Source organism: Cherax quadricarinatus, chromosome 59 (genome assembly GCF_038502225.1).
Source record: "Cherax quadricarinatus isolate ZL_2023a chromosome 59, ASM3850222v1, whole genome shotgun sequence".
NCBI classification, from domain to species: domain Eukaryota; kingdom Metazoa; phylum Arthropoda; class Malacostraca; order Decapoda; family Parastacidae; genus Cherax; species Cherax quadricarinatus.
The window spans coordinates 14,265,628-14,288,167 of record NC_091350.1 but is presented as its reverse complement, the minus strand read 5'-3'; the positions used below and the strand labels follow the sequence as shown (position 1 = coordinate 14,288,167).

At 41.5% G+C, this 22,540-nt stretch overlaps 1 protein-coding gene across 4 annotated transcripts in view; it reads left to right on the top strand.

Moving 5' to 3' along the window:
- The window catches only part of LOC128698704 (UBX domain-containing protein 6), a 122,185-nt gene that overhangs the window by 39,855 nt on the left and 59,790 nt on the right, over positions 1 to 22,540 (top strand). For all 4 annotated transcript variants that reach the window (XM_070097759.1, XM_070097760.1, XM_070097758.1 and 1 more), the window contains one exon: positions 3,651 to 3,764. In XM_070097759.1, coding sequence (XP_069953860.1) covers positions 3,691 to 3,764 — 74 coding nt within the window. In that variant the 5' untranslated portion in view covers positions 3,651 to 3,690. The remainder of the gene's footprint in view (positions 1 to 3,650; positions 3,765 to 22,540) is intronic.

Genomic DNA, 22,540 nt, shown 5'->3' with positions numbered 1-22,540 from the left:
ATGTACCACTGGCTCCCCGATTTTTTTTATATGGTGCACACTGACCATGGAGACCCATTCTCTCACATGGGTACCTAGACTTTCTCCTGCTTGATTTGAAGCTGCTAGAATTTATGCTGTATCAAATCCAAACGTTCAAGAAACATTCGTAATGGCGTATTTATACGTCGGAAACAGTCAAAGGGTTAAAAACAATAAAAAGTAAAATACACACAAAGTACACCATAAAATATTTGTAGTCTTAATGTAGGGTGAGAGGTGAGTTTTATTTGTAGGAAGTCAAGCTGCCAGGCAAGGCAGCCCTCCCAGCCCCACCCCACCCACACATAATTTAAGCAAACTAGGCAAACACGTCTGGTGTTCGTTCATACATGTTTGTATTATACCATAATAAAAACAGGTTAATCATAGAATTGATGAGGGAAAATAAGTGAGTGGTGCGTTGAGGTATATGTGGAGTCAAAAAACGTTATCTATGGAGGCAAAGAAGAGAATGGTACTACTATACTTTCATACAACACTCTTATATGGATGTGAAGCTTGGGTGGTAAATGCAGCAGCGAGGAGACGGTTGGAGGCAGTGGAGATGTCCTGTTTAAGGGCAATGTGTGGTGTAAATATTATGCAGAAAATTCGGAGTGTGGAAATTAGGAAAAGGTGTGGAGTTAATAAAAGTATTAGTTAGAGGGCAGAAGAGGGGTTGTTGAGGTGGTTTGGTCATTTAGAGAGAATGGATCAAAGTAGAATGACATGGAAAGCATATAAATCTATAGGAAGGGGAGCGGGGTAGGGGTCGTCCTCGAAAGGGTTGGAGAGGGGGAGGGGTAAAGGAGGTTTTGTGGGCAAGGTGGCTTGGACTTCCAGCAAGCGTGCGTGGAGCGTGTTAGATAGGAGTGAATGGAGGCGAATGGTGCCCAGGGACCTGACGATCTGTTGGAGTGTGAGCAGGGTAATATTTAGTGAAGGGATTCAGGGAAACCGGTTATTTTCATATAGTCGGACTTGAGTTCTGGAAGTGGGAAGTACAATGCCTGCACTTTAAAGGAGGGGTTTGGGATATTGGCAGTTTGGAGGGATATGTTTTGTATCTTTATATGTGTATGCTTCTAAACTGTGTATTCTGAGCACCTCTGCAAAAACAGTGATAATTTGCAGTGTGGTGAAAGTGTTGAATGATGATGAAAGTATTTTCTTTTTGGGGATTTTCTTTCTTTTTTGGGTCACCCTGCCTCGGTGGGAGACGGCCGACTTGTTGAAAAAAAAAAAAAAAAACTTTACATTGTATACAAGTTGTCCCCACGTTGATACAGTAGAATAAATAAAGACCAACACTTCCATTCTCATATAATTTTTAGAAGGAATGATGCTCTGACAAATTATTATTACAAATTATTATTACAAGTTATTCATTATTAGAAGTTGTTATTATTATAATCATAATAAAAAAGAAGCACTAAACCCACAAGGGTTATGAATAGCTATAGATACAGTAAAGGCATACGATAGGAATAAATTTCTAGTTAAGTAACTGGTGTTTGACTGGAGAAAACGTAATTCTTCAGTTCTTCCAACAATGCTACAAACCGCTTGGTAAACAAATCTCATATTTATGTCAATTTTTATACTGTGGGTGTATGTATCATGTTTATATGTTATGTAACGTGTTTAATATATAATTTTGAAAAAATATCATAGATGGATTAATGGAAATGTCTATATTAATTTAATATATGACATTTAATGTGCCCAAGAGATTATATGGCATCGCGTAGAGAGACTCCTAGTGATTTTAATGTTTATCTGCATGCCAGCACAGTGTGTAATTATATTTAGGTACAGAGTACAGTGGACCCCCAGCTAACGATATTAATCCGTTCCTGAAAGCTCATCATATCCTGAAATTATCGTTAGCTGAATTAATTTTCCCCATAAGAAATAATGGAAATCAAATTAATCCGTTCAAGACACCCCAATGAAAAAAAAAAAATTTTTTACCACATGAAATATTAATTTTAATACACACAAACTGACACTTACCTTTATTGAAGATAAGATAAGATAAGATTTCCTTCGGATTTTTAACCCCGGAGGGTTAGCCACCCAGGATAACCCAAGAAAGTCAGCGCGTCATCGAGGACTGTCTAACTTATTTCCATTGGGGTCCTTAATCTTGTCCCCCAGGATGCGACCCACACCAGTCGACTAACACCCAGGTACCTATTTGCTGCTAGGACAACAGGTGTAAGGAAACTTGTCGAAATGTTTCCACCCGCCGGGAATCGAACCCGGGCCCTCCGTGTGTGAAGCGGGAGCTTTAGCCACCAGGCCACCGGGCCTGGTGATGATTGATGGGATGGGAGGTGGGGAGAGTGTGGAAGTTGTTAATGTTTAGAAGGGGAATCCCCTTCCATTAGGACTTGAGGTATCAAGTCCTTTTCCGGGGATACTTCCCTTCTTCTTTTAATGCCACTAGGACCAGCTTGAGAGTCACTGGACCTCTGTCGCACAACATATCTGTCCATAGAGGCCTGTACCTCCTGTTCCTTTATGATTTGTCTAAAGTGGTTCACAACATTGTCATTGTAATAGTCACCAGCACGGCTTGCAATAGCTGTGTGAGGGTGATTTTCATCCATAAAGGTTTGCACTTCAAACCACTTTGCACACATTTTCTTAATCTCTTTCTTCATATCTATAGTAATTCTCTCCCTTTTTCCTGCAGGGTTGGCACTAGAAGCTTTCTTGGGGCCATGGTGACTTATGTTGCAGGTACAATCACTAAAAACGCTGTGATAATATGAAATGTTCCGATTGTATGCGTGGATGCGACCGCACTGGCTGACCTGTAAACACTGGCACCCACGGGACAACTGAGGCGCGCTCAGGCCACATGTGGACGCGTCTCAAACGAATCGCGTAGGGCGAGATTTTTAGCGTTAGCCGAGGCAAAATTTTTGCGTTAAAATGTATCATATGCTGGATTTAACGTAAGGTGATGCCATTGTTAGCTGCGGGTCCACTGTTTATATAAAATCTGCAATAACTTTAAAACACTTGAAATTTTGGAAAATTTCCAGACATGATAGAGTTGTGCTCACGGAGAATGTAAACATACTGGGTGGGGCTCATTATATTTGAAAAAACGCTCACTGTATAGCAAATTTTGGTCATAATTTGAAATCACCATATTAGCGGAACGCCGTAAGGTGAATTGACGTAAGGCAAAACACCGTAAAGTGGGGCCCTACTGTACAAATTTTTATTTCTTTGCAAAGGTTAAGTACAAAGAAAGCCACTATCATGCTTGAGCATTTATGGCAGACTAATATTAATGCTTACGTACTATTTAAAACTAGACATAGGTTATGGAGTAGTGAATTTTCTTTATTATATTACCTTATTACCAAATAGAGGTAACCAATAATTTTTTAATTAATAAGATTTATAGTAGTGAGGTAACAAAATGCAAATAACAGTATTACGATTAGTACAAATTACAGTGTTACAACAGTACAATTTTAAGCATGTTTTAATGGGTAATGAGGGCTCATACTTTTTTATTTTATTTTCTAGTAGAGTTGTTTACTTTATTAGTTTATGGTTTTGTGATTACTGTATTTGTGGATAACACTGTACTTTTTGATTTTCAGTTTAGGACTTTGACAGTAGAAATTTGCAGCACTTAAAAAGATGGATGCCATTAAGAAATTTTTTGAGAAGAAGAAAGCAGATGCTAAATTCAAGGTTTCTGGACAAGGACACAGGTACTGCAATTTCAGTAGAGCATTACTTTTCTCATTTCCTGTTCATTCATGTGTGTTAGACCATCAGTTATTGCTGGTGTTTTGTTCTTGAAAATTTGTGTGTAATCTTATTTAGCCCTAACTGAACTGAAGATTGTATGTGAAAAACAGGGTTATGTTCCACAGATCCAAAAATGCCAAGCAATTTTTTTTTCAGTGTCCACATGTATCAAAAAATGTAGTTTTTCTTACCTTGCTTTTGTTAGTATTACTTGAAGTATTTGAAGAGTGTGAAGATTGTTCATGTAGGCCTACTGGGCTGTGATGAATGTAGTGAGGCTTATCATGAATATATTATTATTTTTTTTTATTAACACTTTGGCTGTTTCCCACAAAGGCAGGGTGACCCGAAAAAGAAGAAAAAGTTTCATAATTTACTCCATAACTCTTGCCAGAGGTGTTCCGACACTACAGTTCAAAAACTGCAACATGTCTCCATCCCTCCTTCAGAGTGCATGAACTGTACTTTCTACCTCCAAGACTCAAGTCCGGCTGACCATTTTTCCTGAATCCCTTCACAATTGTTACTTTGCTCGCACTCCAACAGCATGTCAAGTCATAAAATCCGTTTGCCTCCACTTGCTCCTATCTAACATGCTCACTCACGATTGCTGGAAGTCTGAGTTCCTCGTCCACAAAACCTAGTTTTCCCCCTCCCTCTAACCTTTCCTTGGATGACCCCTACCCTGCCTTCATTCCACTACAGAAATATGCCCTCCAAGTCACACTATTTTATTCCACCCTCTCTAAATGTCTGAACCACCTCATCAACCCCTCCTCAGCCCTCTGGATAATACTTTTACAAGCCCTTCACCACCACCTAATCTCCAAACTGCATAATATTCACACCAAACATTGCCCTCAGACAACATCTCCACTACCTCCAGCCTTCTTGTTGCAAATTGCACCACCCATGCTTCACATTCATATAAGAGCATTGGTACCACTATACTTTCATACATTCCCCCTTTTTGCTTCCATGGATAATGTCCTTTGTCTCCACAGACTCCATAGTATACCACTCGCCTTTTTTCTCTCGTCAGTTCTGTGGTTTACTTCGTCTTTCATAGCCCTATCTACTGACATTTCAACTCCCAGATATCTGAACACATTCACTTCCTACATACTCCCTCTAGTCTGATATCTGGTCTTTAATTATCTAATTTTTTTTGTTATTCTCATCACCTTGTTCTTTCCTATGTTCACTTTCAATTTCCTCCTTTTACACACCCTCCCAAATTCATCCACCAATCTCTGCCACTTCTCTTCGGAATCTCCCGAAAGCACACTGTCATTGGCATAAAGCAACTGCGATATCTTCCACTTTGTGTTAAGATTCAGATTCCTTATCTTTTAATCCCACAGCTCTTCCCAACACCCGAGCATTCACTTCTCTTACAATCCCTTCTGTAAATATATTGAACAACCATGGTGACATCACACATCCCTGTCTAAGGCCTACTTTTTTTTTTTTTTTTTCAACAAGTCGGCCGTCTCCCACCGAGGCAGGGTGACCCAAAAAAGAAAGAAAATCCCCAAAAAGAAAATACTTTCATCATCATTCAACACTTTCACCACACTCACACATTATCACTGTTTTTGCAGAGGTGCTCAGAATACAACAGTTTAGAAGCATATACGTATAAAGATACACAACATATCCCTCCAAACTGCCAATATCCCAAACCCCTCCTTTAAAGTGCAGGCATTGTACTTCCCATTTCCAGGACTCAAGTCCGACTATATGAAAATAACCGGTTTCCCTGAATCCCTTCACTAAATATTATCCTGCTCACACTCCAACAGATCGTCAGGTCCCAAGTATCATTCGTTTCCATTCACTCCTATCTAACACGCTCATGCCCGCTTGCTGGAAGCCCAAGCCCCTCGCCCACAAAACCTCCTTTACCCCCTCCCCCTTTCCAACCCTTTCGAGGACAACCCCTACCCTCCTTCCTTCCCTATAGATTTATATGCTTTCCATGTCATTCTACTTTGATCCATTCTCTCTAAATGACCAAACCACCTCAACAACCCCTCTTCTGCCCTCTGACTAATGCTTTTATTAACTCCACACCTTCTCCTAATTTCCACACTCTGAATTTTCTGCATAATATTTACACCACACATTGCCCTTAGACAGGACATCTCCACTGCCTCCAACCGTCTCCTCGCTGCTGCATTTACCACCCAAGCTTCACATCCATATAAGAGTGTTGGTACTACTATACATTCATACATTCCCTTCTTTGCCTCCATAGATAACATTTTTTGACTCCACATATACCTCAATGCACCACTCACCTTTTTTCCCTCATCAATTCTATGATTAACCTCATCCTTCATAAATCCATCTGCCAACACGTCAACTCCCAAGTATCTGAAAACATTCACTTCTTCCATACTCCTCCTCCCCAATTTGATATCCAATTTTTCTTTATCTAAATCATTTGATACCCTCATCACCTTATTCTTTTCTATGTTCACTTTCAACTTTCTACCTTTACACACATTCTCAAACTCATCCACTAACCTTTGCAATTTTTCTTTAGAATCTCCCATAAGCACAGTATCATCAGCAAAGTAACAATTCCCATTTTGAATTTGATTCCCCATAATTTAATCCACCCCTCTCCCAATCCCTGCATTAACTTCTTTTACAACCCCACTATAAATATATTAAACAACCATGGTGACATTACATCCCTGTCAAGACCTACTTTACCGCTCTCTACACACTAACCTGAGCCTCATCCTCATAAAAGTACAGCATTTATAACACCACCTATTCCATATACTTGCTCTGCCATTATCCACTCTATCATATGCCTTTTCTAAATCCGTAAATGCAATAAAAACTTCCCTACCTTTATCTAAATACTGTTCACATATATGCTTCAATGTAAACACTTGATCTACGCATCCCCTACCCACTCTGAAGCCTCCCTGCTCATCCGCAATCCTACATTCTGTCTTACCTCTAATTCTTTCAATTATAACCCTACCGTATACTTTTCCTGGTATACTCAGTAAACTTATTCCTCTATAATTTTTACAATCTCTTTTGTCCCCTTTCCCTTTATATAAAGGGACTATACATGCTTCTCTGCCAATCCCTCAGGTAACCTTTTCCCTCTTTTCATACATTTATTAAACAAAAGTACCAACCACTCCAACACTATATCCCCCCTGCTTTTAACATTTCTGTCATGATCCCATCAGTTCCAGCTGCTTTAACCCCTTTCATTCTACGTAATGTCTCACGTACCTCCACCACACTTACATTCTGCTCTTCTTCACTCCTAAAAGATGGTATACCTCCCTGGCCAGTGCATACTTTCCCTAAGCTTTCTTAACTTGTTTGACTCCCTCCAAAATTTTTTCTTATTTTCATTAAAATTTCTTGACAGTGCCTCTCCCACTCTATCATCTGCTCTCCCTTTGCACTCTCTCACCACTCTCTTCACCTTTCTTTTACTCTCCATATACTCTGCTCTTCTTATAACACTTCTGCTTTGTAAAAACCTCTCATAAGCTACCTTTTTCTTTTATCACACCCTTTACTTCATCATTCCACCAATCACTCCTCTTTCCTCCTGCCCCCACCCTCCTATAACCACAAACTTCTGCCTCACATTCTAATACTGCATTTTTAAAACTATTCCAACCCTCTTCAACCCCCCCACTATTCATCTTTGCACTAGCCCACCTTTCTGCCAATAGTCGCTTATATCTCGCCCGAACTTTCTCCTCCCTTAGTTTATACACTTTCACCTCCCTCTTACTTGTTGCCACCTTCCTCTTTTCCCATCTACCTCTTACTCTAACTGTAGCTACAACTAAATAATGATCCGATATATCAGTTGCCCCTCTATAAACATGCACATCCTGGAGCCTACCCATCAACCTTTTATCCACCAATACATAATCTAACAAACTACTTTCATTACGTGCTACATCATACCTTGTATATTTATTTATCCTCTTTTTCATAAAATATGTATTACTTGTTACCAAATTTCTTTCTACACATAGCTCAAAGGCTTCCCATTTACATATACCCCTGGCACCCCAGATTTACCTACTACTCCCTCCATAACATTTTTACCCACTTTAGCATTGAAATCCCCAACCACCATTACTCTCACACTTGATTCAAAACTCCCCACGCATTCACTCAACATTTCCCAGAATCTCTCTCTCTCCTCTACACTTCTCTCTTATCCAGGTGCATACACGCTTACTGTAACCCACTTTTCACATCCAATCTTTATTTTACTCCACATAATCCTTGAATTTATACATTTGTAGTCCCTCTTTTCCTGCCATAGCTTATCCTTCAACATTATTGCTACTGCTTCTTTAGCTCTAACTCTATTTGAAACCCCTGACCTAATCCCATTTATTCCTCCCCGTTGAAACTCTCCCACCCCCTTCAGCTTTGTTTCATTTAAAGCCAGGACATCCAGTTTCTTCTCATTCATAACATCCACAATCATCTCTTTCTTATCATTTGCACAACATCCACGCACATTCAGACTTCCCACTTTGACAATTTTCTTCTTATTCTTTTTAGTAATCTTTACAGGAAAAGGGGTTACTAGCCCATTGTTCCGGCATTTTAGTTGACTTTTACAACACGCATGGCTTACGGAGGAAAGATTCTTATTCCACTTCCCCATGGATATAAAAGGAAAAGTAATAAGACCAAGAACTATTAAGATAAAATCAAAGAAAACGCAGATGAGTGTGTATAAATAAACGTGTACATGTATGTGTAGTGTGACCTAAGTGTAAGTGTAAGGCCTACTATTACCCGGAAATAATTTCTCTCTCTCCTACGTGTATAATTTGACCTGAGCCTCACTGTCCTCAAAAACTGAATTGCTTTCACTAACCTACCACCTATTCCATACACTCGTACCATCTGCCATATTGCTTCCTTATCCACCCTAACATGTGTCTTTTCCAAATCCATAAATGTAACAAAAACCTCTGTTATTATTTTATTTTTATTATTAGCACAGTGTATTCCCACCAAGGCAGGGTGGCCCAAAAAAGAAACGCTTTCATCGTCATTCACTCCATCACTGTCTTGCCAGAGGGGTTCTTTACACTACGGTTTATAAAACTGCAACATTAACCCTTTCAGGGTCCAAGGCCCAAATCTGGAGTCACGCACCAGTGTCCAAGAATTTTCAAAAAAAAAATTTGTTATTTTTTCTTATGAAATCGTAGAGAATCTTTTTGTGAAGGTAATAAAACAAAAAGTACGAAATTGAAATTTGTGGAAAATTGACGAAATTATGCTCGCTAATTTTGATGTGTCAGCGATATTTACTTGAATCGGCGATTTTGCCAACTTTGACTCCCATTTTAGGCCAATTACATTATTCCAATCAACCAAATTCTTAGCTATTTCACTAGTATTACTTCTATTCTATCGATTGAGCACAAGAAATCGCTAAGTCAACTGTTTCAACTACAAAATAAAGTGATCGGAAATTGTTAATTTGGCCAATTTAACACAAAGTTCAAAATATTCCAATTTCAAAATAGGGTCCAGAATGAACAATGTAGGCATTCCTGGCACTAAACTAACATTTCCTCTGTTCATTAGTTATGTTTTGAGGCTTTACAAATAAATTCCATTTTGATTTTTTATTCACATAATGAATTTTTATTCACACCAAAAATAGAAGATTTACTGTTATGCAATACTGTAATAATTGTATAAATATCATCACCATATTTGTGAATGTATATCAGACCCACCAGCTGGTGTGTATTAGACGTGTGAGGTCGTTTGTTTACTCTTGAATATCTGCAAAAATTTAACATTTCTGCTACTTTGAGCTCAGTTTCAAGCCATTTCCAGTGCTAAAACCAATCAAAATCATCTCTATTTCTGTAATATGTCTTCCATTCTATCAAATGATACCAAGAAATCGCAAATACAACTATAAAAAACATACAAAAAACACTGCAAAGTTGCTGTTTTAATCGAAAAATCATGATTTCATTTTTTTTCTCTCATTATACACAGTGTGCTGCAGGATCTGTTTTATGTGGTGCACACATACCACATAGATGTATTCTCTCATATCTAGGCCCAAATGTACCACTCACAGTTTATCAGAGTGAGCTGAGCTCATGGCGTAGATCTCGGTTGGACCCAACCCTGAACGTAAAGCCGTAGATCTACGGGACGGACCCTGAAAGGGTTAACACCCCTCCTTCAGAGTGCAGACACTGTACTTCCCATCTCCTGGACTCAATTCTGGCCTGCCAATTTCCCTGAATCCCTTCATAAATGTTACTTTGCTCACACTCCAACAGCACGTCAAGTATTAAAAACCATTTGTCTCCATTCACTCCTATCAAATACGCTCACGCATACTTGCTGCAAATCCAGGCCCCTCGCCCATAAAATCTCCTTTACCCCCTCCATCCAACCTTTCCTAGGCTGACCCCTACCCTGCCTTCCCTCCACTACAGATTTATACATTCTTGAAGCCATTCTGTTTCGTTCCATTCTCTCTACATGCCCGAACCACCTCAGTAACCCCTCCTCAGCCCTCTGGATAATAGTTTTGATAATCCCGCACCTCCTCCTAATTTCCAAACTAAGAATTCTCTGCATTATATTCACACCACACATTGCCCTCAGACATGACATCTCCACTGCCTCCAGCCTTCTTATTGCAACATTCATTACCCATGCTTCACACCCATATAAGAGTGTTGGTATAACTATACTCTCATACATTCCTCTTCGCTTCCATGGACAAAGTTCTTTGTCTCCACAGACTCCTAAGTGCACCACTCACCCTTGTAGTCTTATCAATTCTGTGATTCGCCTCATCCTTCATAGACCCATCTGGTGACATGTCCACTCCCAAATATCTGAATACATTCACCTCCTCCATACTCTCTCCCTCCACTCTGATATCCAATCTTTTGTCAACTAATCTTTTTGTTATCTTCATCACCTTACTCTTTCCTATATTCACTTTTAATTTTCTTCTTTTACATACCCTACCAAATTCATCCACCAGCCTCTGCAACTTCTCTGTAGAATCTCCCAAAAGCAGTGTCATCAGCAAAGAGCAACTGTGACAACTCCCACGTTGTGTTTGATTCTTTATCTTTTAACTCCACACCTCTTGCCAAGACGCTCACATTCACTTCTCTTACAACCCCATCTATAAATATATTGAACAACCATGGTGACATCACACATCCTTGTCTAAGGCCTACTTTTACTGGGAAATAATCTCCCTCTCTCCTACATACTCTAACCTGAGCCTCACTATCCGCATAAAAACTCTTCACTGCTTTCAGAAACCTATCTCCTATACCATACACCTGCAACATCTGCCACATTGCCCCCCTATCCACCCTGTCATACGCCTTTTCCAAATCCACAAATGCCACAAAAACCTTTCTATCCTTATCTAAGTACTGTTCACCTATATGTTTCACTGTAAACACTTTGTCTACACACCCCCTACCTTGATCATCTGCTATCTTATTCAACGTCTTACTCTTAATTCTTTCAATAATAACCCTAGCATACACTTTACCAGGTACACTCAACAGACTTCTTTCTTTCTTTCAACACACCGGCCGTATCCTACAGAGGCGGGGTGGCCCAAAAGGAAAAACGAAAGTTTCTCCTTTTCTTTCTTTTAACACACCGGCCGTATCCCACCGAAGTGGGGTGGCCCAAAGGGAAAAACGAAAGTTTCTCCTTTTACATTTAGTAATATATGCAGGAGAAGAGGTTACTAGCCCCTTGCTCCTGTCATTTTAGTCGCCTCTTACAACACGCATGGCTTACGGAGGAAGAATTCTGTTCCACTTTCCCATGGAGGTAAGAGGAAATAAACAAGAACAAGAACTAGAAAGAAAGTAGAAGAAAACCCAGAGGGGTGTGTATATATATATGCTTGTACATGTATGTGTAGTGTGACCAAAGTGTAAATAGAAATAGCAAGACGTACCTGAAATCTTGCATGTTTATGAGACAAAAAAAAGACACCAGCAATCCTACCATCATGTAAAACAATTGCAGGTTTCCGTTTTACACTCACTTGGCGGGACAGTGGTACCTCCCTGGGCAGTTGCTGTCTACCAACCTACTACCTATATTTCATACATTTATTAAACGAAAATACCAACCACTCCAACACTATATCCCCCTCTGCTTTTAACATTTCTGTCATGATCCCGCCAGTTCCAGCTGCTTTACCCCCTTTCATTCTACGTAATGCCTCACGCACCTCCCCCCACACTCATATCCTGCTCTTCTTCACTCCTAAAACATGGTATACCTCCCTGGCCAGAGCATGAAATTACACCCTCCCTTTCTTCATCGTCATTTAAAAATTGCTCAAAATATTCTGGCCATCTACCCAATACCTCCATCTCCCCATCTTCTAACTCCCCTACTCTGTTTTTAACTGACAAATACATTCGTTCCCTAGGCTTTCTTAACTTATTTAACTCACTCCAAAATTTCTTATTTTCATTAAAATTTCTTTGTGCCTCTCCCACTCTATCAGCTGCTCTCCTTTTGCACCCTCTCACCACTCTCTTCATTTCTTTTCACTCTCTCCTTCTCTTTTAAAACCTCTCCATACTCTACTTTTCTTTTACTTCTGCAAAACCTCTATAAGGTAACTTTTTCTATCACCCACCCTTTACTTCATCATTCCACCAATCACCTCTTTCGCCCTGCACCCACCCTCCTACAACCACAAACTTCTGCCCCACATTATAATACTGCATTTTTAAAACTATTCCAACCCTCTTCAACCCCCCACTACTCATACTTGCACCAGCCCACCTTTCTGCCAATAGTTGCTTATAACTCACCCGAACTTCCTCCTCCCTTAGTTTATACACTTTCACCTCCCTCTTACTTGTTGCCATTTTCCTCTTGTCCCATCTACCTCTTACTCTAACTGTGGCTACAACTAAATAATGATCCAATATATCAGTTGCCCCTCTATAAACGTGTACATCCTGGAGCTTGCTCATCAACCTTTTATCCACCAATACATAATCTAACAGACTACTTTCATTACGTGCTATATCATACCTTGTATATTTATTTATCTTCTTTTTCATAAAATATGTATTACTTATTACCAAACCTCTTTCTACATATAGCTCAGTTAAAGGCTTCCCATTTTCATTTACCCCCTGGCACCCCAGATTTACCTACTTCTCTCTCCACTACATTTTTACCCACTTTAACATTGAAATCCCCAACCACAAGTACTCTCACACTTGGTTCAAAACTCCCCACACATTCACTCAACATTTCCCAAAATCAGTCTCTCTCCTCTACACTTCTCTCTTCTCCAGGTGCATATATGCTTACTATAACCCACTTTATTTTACTCCATATAATCCTTGAATTAATACATTTATAGTCCCTCTTTTCCTGCCATAGCTTATCCTTCAACATTATTGCTACTCCTTCTTTAGCTCTAACTCTGTTTGAAACCCCTGACCTAATCCCATTTATTCCTTTCCACTGAAACTCTCCCACCCCCTTCAGCTTTGTTTCACTTAAAGCCAGGACATCCAGCTTCTTCTTATTCATAACATGCACAATCATCTCTTTCTTATTTGCACAACATCCATGCACTTTCAGACATCCCACTTTGACAGTTTTCTTCTTATTCTTTTTAGTAATTATTACAGGAAAAGAGGTTAGTAGGCCATTGTTCCCGGCATTTTAGTTGACTTTTACAATACGCATGGCTTACGGAGGAAAGATTCTTATTCCACTTCCCCATGGATATAAAAGGAAAAGTAATAAGACCAAGAACTATTAAGATAAAGTCAAAGAAAACTCAGATGAGTGTGTATAAATAAATGTGTACATGTATGTGTAGTGTGACCTAAGTGTAAGTAGAAGTAGCAAGATGTACCTGTAATCTTGCATGTTTATGAAACAGACAAAAGACACCAGCAATCCTGCCATCATGTAAAACAATTACAGGCTTTCGTTTTACACTCACTTGGCAGGACGGTAGTACCTCCCTGGGTGGTTGCTGTCTACCAGCCTACCACCATGTCTCTCTATCTCTCTCTCTCTCTCTCTCTCTCTCTCTCTCTGTCTCTCTCTGTCTCTCTCTGTCTCTCTCTGTCTCTCTCTGTCTCTCTCTGTCTCTCTCTGTCTCTCGCTGTCTCTCGCTGTCTCTCTCTCTCTCTCTCTGTCTCTCTCTCTGTCTCTCTCTCTGTCTCTCTGTCTCTCTCTCTGTCTCTCTCTCTCTCTCTCTCTCTCTCTCTCTCTCTCTCTCTCTCTGTCTCTCTGTCTGTCTCTCTGTCTGTCTCTCTCTGTCTCTCTCTCTCTCTGTCTCTCTCTCTGTCTCTCTCTCTGTCTCTCTCTCTCTCTCTCTCTCTCTCTCTCTCTCTCTCTCTATGTCTCTCTCTCTCTATGTCTCTATGTCTCTCTCTCTCTATGTCTCTCTCTCTCTATGTCTCTCTCTCTCTCTGTCTCTGTCTCTCTCTATGTCTCTGTTTCTCTCTCTCTCTCTCTCTCTCTGTCTATCGATCTCTCTGTCTATCACTTTTTTTTACACAGGGTTTGACAAGGTTAAGGATCCCTAGCTTTATTGACAAGCTATTTACAGGTTAAGGATTCCTAACTTGATTGGCAAGCTAAGAGCTGTTACCTACATCAGCTCATTTGAAAGCATTTTTATTGTTATGAGACATACAAGTAGGGAACAGGATGAAGTTGGAGCCATCTGTGGGCCAGCATTTTCATTTGATCAACTGACTTTATCTCGTTGACATCATTATGCTGTACGAATGTGTTCCATACTCAAGTCATCCTGGGTATATAGGATCTCAGATGGAGTGAAGTTCTGGAGAAGGGTACAGCCAGTGTTAAGTTGCTGCTTTCTGCCTGTCTTGTGGCATAAAAGCTTGTTTCACGCTGTCCTCGAAGTGGATCCAAGTGTGGTACTTTGACAATATTGGCCTTGTACATAACAGTAAGGCCACCCACATCCCTCCTATGTTGAAGGCTCTGCTGAAATGACAGATCTATCCAGGATGGGTCCAGGCGAGAGATGAGACGTTTTGCTCTGTTCTCTACTCTGTCAAGCAGTCACAGATGAGAGGGGGGGCAGGCAAACCAAGAAAGTGGAGCATACTCAAGGTGCGAGCGTATTTGTGCCTCGTACAGAATCTTGCAACCTCTACTGTCAAGTAGATGCGAGATACGCGAAGTGCTGTAAGCTTCCTGGCTGCCTTGTTTGCAAGATTTACAACATGGTTCTTCATGGTTAGTTTGGAGTCAAATTTCACCCCAAGGATATCAACTTCTTCTCCAGGTGCCAACACCCTCCCATTCATCCTTACTACTGCACCAGCATTACCATCATGGTGCCTAGAGACGATCATCATTTGCGTTTTCTCAGGTGCAAATGTTACTTGCCATCTGTTTCCCCAAGCTGATATAGGCTCTCAGCTGGTGATTGATGTAGCTTAGAGCAGCTGGCATTTCTTCTCTTGGATAAGTGAATGTCAGTGTACAGTCGTCTGCATATGCATGTGATTCTGGGATGAGATGAAGAAGGTCGTTGAAGTAGACATTCCATAACAATGGTCCCAGCACGCTTCCTTGTGGAACACTTGCCCCAATAGGATGCCTTGCTGATTCCGTTCCATTGAGAACTACACTTAGAGATCTACCCTGAAGGTAATCACTGAGGAGACATAGAGTAGAGCCTGCAATTCCCAGTGCTTGAAGTTTTGCTAAGAGGCCCTGGTGCTGCTCTCTCTCTCTCTCTCTCTCTCTCTCTCTCTCTCTCTATCTTTATCTCTATATCTCTCTCTCTCTATCTCTCTCTCTCTATCTCTCTCTCTCTATCTCTCTCTATCTCTATCTCTCTCTATCTCTCTCTATCTCTATCTCTCTCTATCTCTATCTCTCCCTATCTCTCTCTATCTCTCTCTATCTCTCTCTCTCTCTCTCTCTCTCTCTCTCTCTCTCTCTCTCTCTCTCTCTCTCTCTCTCTCTCTCTCGCTCTCTCGCTCTCTCTCTCGCTCTCTCTCTCGCTCTCTCTCTCGCTCTCTCGCTCGCTCTCTCGCTCTCTCGCTCTCTCTCTCGCTCTCTCTCTCTCTCGCTCACTCTCTCGCTCTCGCTCTTCTCTCTGCTTCTCTCGCTCTCTCGCTCTCTCGCTCTCTCGCTCTCTCTCTCTCTCTCTCTCTCTCTCTCTCTCTCTCTCTCTCTCTCTCTCTCTCTCTCTCTCTCTCTCTCTCTCTCTCTCTCTCTCCATACACTCTTCCCTCTTTATATCACTTCTACTGTGTAGAAACCTCTCATAAGCTAACTTTTTCTATCTAACTACTATACTAGTTAACAAATCTGTACTCCCTTACCAAATTGTAGGATACATATAGGAGCTTCCCATGCATATACCAAACATATACTAAAGTTGAGTGCATTTGAGACAGTAATTATCAAGAAAAACTTAATAATACTGTAATAAAATGCTTGTGTAATATGTGTGGGTGATGTGACAGCTGCTGACAGTGGCTTTGGCTCCCAGCAGTATACACAGATAACACATGTCTACTGTAATCTAACTCTTCAATACTTATTTGAATTGTCTGTACAATTTTTATTTTGTATGATCTGTTCATGAGGAGCCAATAATATCATATTCAGTGAATGAGAAGTTAAAGCCACATGCTTTAGCTCAAACAAAGCCAAGAGTCAGCATGGAAATAAGATACCTCCACTTCCCTCTCTAAGTACAGTGGAACCTTGACTTAGGAGTGTCCCAACTTACGAGTTTTTTGAGATACGAGTTGTCCCTGGGTCGACTTTTTGCTTTGAGTTACGAGCCAACATTTGAGTTACGAGCTAGCTCCCCCCTCCCTCTTCCCCCTCAACCCAAAACCTGGACACCTCGCTTGTTTATCTTTGATTTCATGCTTTAATTCCATGGAAATCATTATCTTTTTCTTCTCAGCAATAATAATAATATAATATTACAATAAAGTCATTCAGTTAGTCAAGTCACTCAGTAAGTCGGTTAAGTCAGTCAAGTCACTCAATTATTCAGTCAAGTCACTCAATTATTCAGTCAAGTCATTCAGTAAGTCAGTCAAGCCACTCAGTAAGTCAGTCAAGTCATTCAGTAAGTCAGTCAAGTCACTCAGTAAGTCAGTCAAGTCACTCAGTAAGTCAGTCAAGTCACTCAGTAAGTCAGTCAAGTCATTCAGTAAGTCAGTCAAGTCACTCAGTAAGTCATTCATTTAGTCACACAAACTCATGTTAACCTCTTTTTCTGTGTACAAAGTAACACTTCAGTTACGGCTTCAGGTTATCTCTTGTCTAATATCTTTATTAATTCTAAGACTTAAGTGCTTATACCTCTTCGTGCCACTTTCAGCAACACTGGTATGGCTATTGGGAGTCATGATTGCTTGGCAGATACAAGATATAGTAATTAAAATATCACAACACAATTAACAAACACAGCTGCCTTGTAGCAGAGAAAGATTGAACACACATGAATTAGGAATGCTGGGATGGTGGTGGGTGGTGTCGGGGAGTGGTACCAGCTGCTATACAACAAGGTGGCTGCTTGAGCAAAAGAGAATTTTTTTTTTCTTCCCACAAACTGAACCACGTTAAATTAATTATACAACGTGTTACATAAAATTGTGCAGTAATTCTTCAATGACGGTCTACTGTATTATTATAATAACGATAGAGCTTCAGTTCCATAAATTAATAATAACATAATAATAATTAATAATAATAATATACAGTGGACCCCTGGTTTACGATATTATTTCATTCCAGAAGTATGTTTAGGTGCCAGTACTGACCGAATTTGTTCCCATAAGGAATATTGTAAATTAGATTAGTCCATTTCAGACCCCCAAACATACACATACAAACGCACTTACATAAATACACTTACATAATTGGTCGCATTGGGAGCTGATCGTAAACCAGGGGTCCACTGTACTACTACTACTAATATTATTATTATTATTATTATTGTAACAATAGAGCTTTAGTTCCCTAAATTAATAATAATAATAATAATATAATGATAGAACTTCAGTTCCCTAAATGAATAACTAATAATAATAATATACTACTACTGCTGCTGCTGCTGCTGCTGCTGCTGCTGCTGCTGCTGCTGCTGCTGCTGCTGCTGCTGCTGCTGCTGCTGCTGCTGCTGCTGCTGCTGCTGCTGCTGCTGCTGCTGCTGCTGCTGCTGCTGCTGCTGCTGCTGCTGCTGCTGCTGCTGCTGCTGCTGCTGCTGCTGCTGCTGCTGCTGCTGCTGCTGCTGCTGCTGCTGCTGCTGCTGCTGCTGCTGCTGCTGCTGCTGCTGCTGCTGCTGCTGCTGCTGCTGCTGCTGCTGCTGCTGCTGCTGCTGCTGCTGCTGCTGCTGCTGCTGCTGCTGCTGCTGCTGCTGCTGCTGCTGCTGCTGCTGCTGCTGCTGCTGCTGCTGCTGCTGCTGCTGCTGCTGCTGCTGCTGCTGCTGCTGCTGCTGCTGCTGCTGCTGCTGCTGCTGCTGCTGCTGCTGCTGCTGCTGCTGCTGCTGCTGCTGCTGCTGCTGCTGCTGCTGCTGCTGCTGCTGCTGCTGCTGCTGCTGCTGCTGCTGCTGCTGCTGCTGCTGCTGCTGCTGCTGCTGCTGCTGCTGCTGCTGCTGCTGCTGCTGCTGCTGCTGCTGCTGCTGCTGCTGCTGCTGCTGCTGCTGCTGCTGCTGCTGCTGCTGCTGCTGCTGCTGCTGCTGCTGCTGCTGCTGCTGCTGCTGCTGCTGCTGCTGCTGCTGCTGCTGCTGCTGCTGCTGCTGCTGCTGCTGCTGCTGCTGCTGCTGCTGCTGCTGCTGCTGCTGCTGCTGCTGCTGCTGCTGCTGCTGCTGCTGCTGCTGCTGCTGCTGCTGCTGCTGCTGCTGCTGCTGCTGCTGCTGCTGCTGCTGCTGCTGCTGCTGCTGCTGCTGCTGCTGCTGCTGCTGCTGCTGCTGCTGCTGCTGCTGCTGCTGCTGCTGCTGCTGCTGCTGCTGCTGCTGCTGCTGCTGCTGCTGCTGCTGCTGCTGCTATAGAGCTTCAGTTCCCTAAATTAATAATAATAATAATGCTATCCAAAATCTTTGAGAAACTCGTGCACAGGAGACTATATTCATTTATAACATCACAAAACATACTCAACCCCTGCCAATTTGGATTCAGGAAAAATAAAAGCACTAACGATGCAATTATAAAAATGCTAGATCTGCTTTACACAGCATTGGAAAATAAGGAATATCCACTAGGAATTTTTATTGACCTAAGAAAAGCTTTTGACACAGTAGACCACGGCATCCTACTCCACGAACTTGACCATTATGGTATAAGAGGCCATGCGCTTGCATACAGTGGACCCCCGGTTAACGATTTTAATCCGTGCAAGAGGGTTAATCGTTATGCGAAATAATCGTTATGCGAATGAATTTTCCCCATAAGAAATAATGGAAATAAAATTAATCCGTGCAAGACGCCCAAAAGTATGAAAAAAATTTTTTTTTACCACATGAAATGTTAATTTTAATACACACAAACTGAAAAAGGCATGCACAATTAAATGACACTTACTTTTATTGAAGATCTGGTGATGATTGATGGGATGGGAGGAGGGGAGAGCATTATCTTCTTACTGTTTAGAAGGGGAATCCCCTTCCATTAGGACTTGAGGTAGTAAGTCCTTTTCTGGGGTTACTTCCCTTCTTTTTTTAATGCCACTAGGGCCAGCTTCAGAGTCACTGGACTTCTTTCGCACAAGATATCTGTCCATAGTGGCCTGTACCTCTCGTTCCTTTATGACTTGCCTAAAGTGTTTCACAACATTGTCAGTGTAATAATCACCAGCACGGCTTGCAATAGCTGTGTGAGGGTGATTTTCATCCATGAAGGTTTGCACTTCAAGCCACTTAGCACAGATTTCCTTTATCTTTGTAGTAGGCAACTTCTTCAATTTCTCTCTCCCCTCCTCTGAACCAGTTTCCTCAGGTCTGGCCTCTTGCTCTTGAAGTTGATCTATCAGCTCATCAGTGGTTAGTTCTTCATTGTCCTCCTCCACCAACTCTTCCACATCCTCCCCACTAACCTCCAACCCCAAGGACTTTCCCAATGCCACAATGGATTCCTCAACTGGCACAGGATTCTCAGGGTTAGCCTCAAACCCTTCAAAATCCCTTTTGTCTACACATTCTGGCCACAGTTTCTTCCAAGCAGAGTTCAAGGTCCTCTTAGTCACTTCCTCCCAAGCCTTACCTATAAGGTTTACACAATTGAGGATATTAAAGTGATCTCTCCAAAACTCTCTTAGAGTCAGTTGAGTTTCTGAGGTCATTACAAAGCACCTTTCAAACAGAGCTTTTGTGTACAGTTTCTTGAAGTTGGAAATAACCTGCTGGTCCATGGGCTGCAGGAGAGGAGTGGTATTAGGAGGCAAAAACTTCACCTTAATGAAGCTCATGTCCCCATAAAGTCGCTCTGCCACGTCTGTAGGATGACCAGGGGCATTGTCTAACACCAGGAGGCACTTAAGTTCTAATTTCTTTTCAGTTAGGTAATTTTTCACATTGGGGGCAAATGCATGGTGTAACCAGTTATAGAAAAATTCCCTAGTGACCCATGCCTTACTGTTTGCCCTCCACAGCACACACAAATTATCCTTGAGGACATTCTTTTGCCTGAACGCTCTGGGAGTTTCAGAGTGATACACTAATAAAGGCTTCACTTTGCAATCACCAGTAGCATTGGCACACATCAACAAAGTAAGCCTGTCTTTCATAGGCTTATGTCCTGGGAGTGCCTTTTCCTCCTGAGTAATGTAGGTCCTGCTTGGCATTTTCTTCCAGAACAGGCCTGTTTCATCACAATTAAACACTTGTTCAGGTTTCAGTCCTTCAGTTTCTATGTACTCCTTGAATTCCTGCACATATTTTTCAGCCGCTTTGTGGTCCGAACTGGCAGCCTCACCATGCCTTATCACACTATGGATGCCACTACGCTTCTTAAATCTCTCAAACCAACCTTTGCTGGCCTTAAATTCACTCACATCATCACTAGTTGCAGGCATTTTTTTAATTAAATCCTCATGCAACTTCCTAGCCTTTTCACATATGATCGCTTGAGAGATGCTATCTCCTGCTATCTGTTTTTCATTTATCCACACCAATAAGAGTCTCTCAACATCTTCCATCACTTGCGATCTTTGTTTCGAAAACACAGTTGAACCTTTGGCAAGAACAGCTTCCTTGATTGTCTTTCTGGTGCCCACAATAGTAGCGATGGTTGATTGGGGTTTCTTGTACAGCTTGACTAGGTCGGCTATACGCACTCCACTTTCATACTTATCAATTATCTCTTTCTTCATTTCTATAGTAATTCTTACCCTTTGAGGTGTAGGGTTGGCACTAGAAGCTTTCTTGGGGCCCATGGTCACTTATTTTCCAGAAACAGCACCGAAAATACTGTAATAATACGAAATATTCCGAGTGTATGCTTGGATGTTACCGCGGAGGCTGGCTGGTAAACAATGGGACGGCTGGCACATGTGAGGCTGGCTGAGGGCACATTGGACGCGTCTCGGACGAAAATCGGTAAGCGGGTTTTTAATCGGTATGCGCGGCAAAAATTTTGCGATAAAAGTAATCGGTATGCGGAAAAATCGCTATGTGATGCCATCGTTATGCGGGGGTCCACTGTATTTCAAATCTTACCTTACTAATAGGTTTCAGTATGTCACCATTAAAGACACAGCATCAACAACACAGCCACTTGATACTGGAGTTCCGCAGGGAAGTGTCCTTGGTCCTCTACTCTTCCTCATATACATCAATGATCTTCCAAACGTATCTCGACACCTGAACCCCGTTCTCTTTGCTGACGACACGACTTATGTCATCTCTCACCCTAGTCTTGCAACCCTCGACACCATTGTTAATGAGGAGCTGATCAAAATATCGACTTGGATGACAGCCAATAAACTTACGCTTAACGTTGACAAAACCTACTACATTATGTTTGGTAGCAGAGCAGGAGATGCGCAAATTAACATTAAAATCGACAACACTCTAATTACCAGGCATAATGAGGGCAAATTCTTAGGCCTATACCTCGACAACAACCTGAACTTCAGCACCCATATCCAACACATAACCAAAAAAGTATCCAAAACGGTTGGGATCCTCTCCAAGATACGATACTACGTGCCGCAAACTGCCCTTCTCACACTATACCATTCACTTATATATCCATACCTCACCTATGCTATCTGTGCTTGGGGTTGAACTGCAGCAACACACCTAAAGCCAATAATAACCCAACAAAAAGCCGCAGTAAGAATAATCACTAAATCCCATCCCTGGCAACACACCCCCCCACTCTTCATAGATCTAAACTTACTCCCTGTTCAGTACATCCACACTTACTATTGTGCAATCTACATCTACAGGACCTTAAATTCCAATATTAACCTTGACCTAAAACGCTTTCTTGATAGTTGTGACAGAACCCACAGGCACAACACCAGACACAAACATCTCTATGACATTCCCCGTGTCCGACTAAACCTTTACAAAAATTCAATGTATGTCAAAGGCCCTAAAATCTGGAACACCCTACCTGAAAATTCCAAAACTGCAGACACATTCATCACCTTCAAAACTACCATCAGAAAACATCGTATCTCCCTG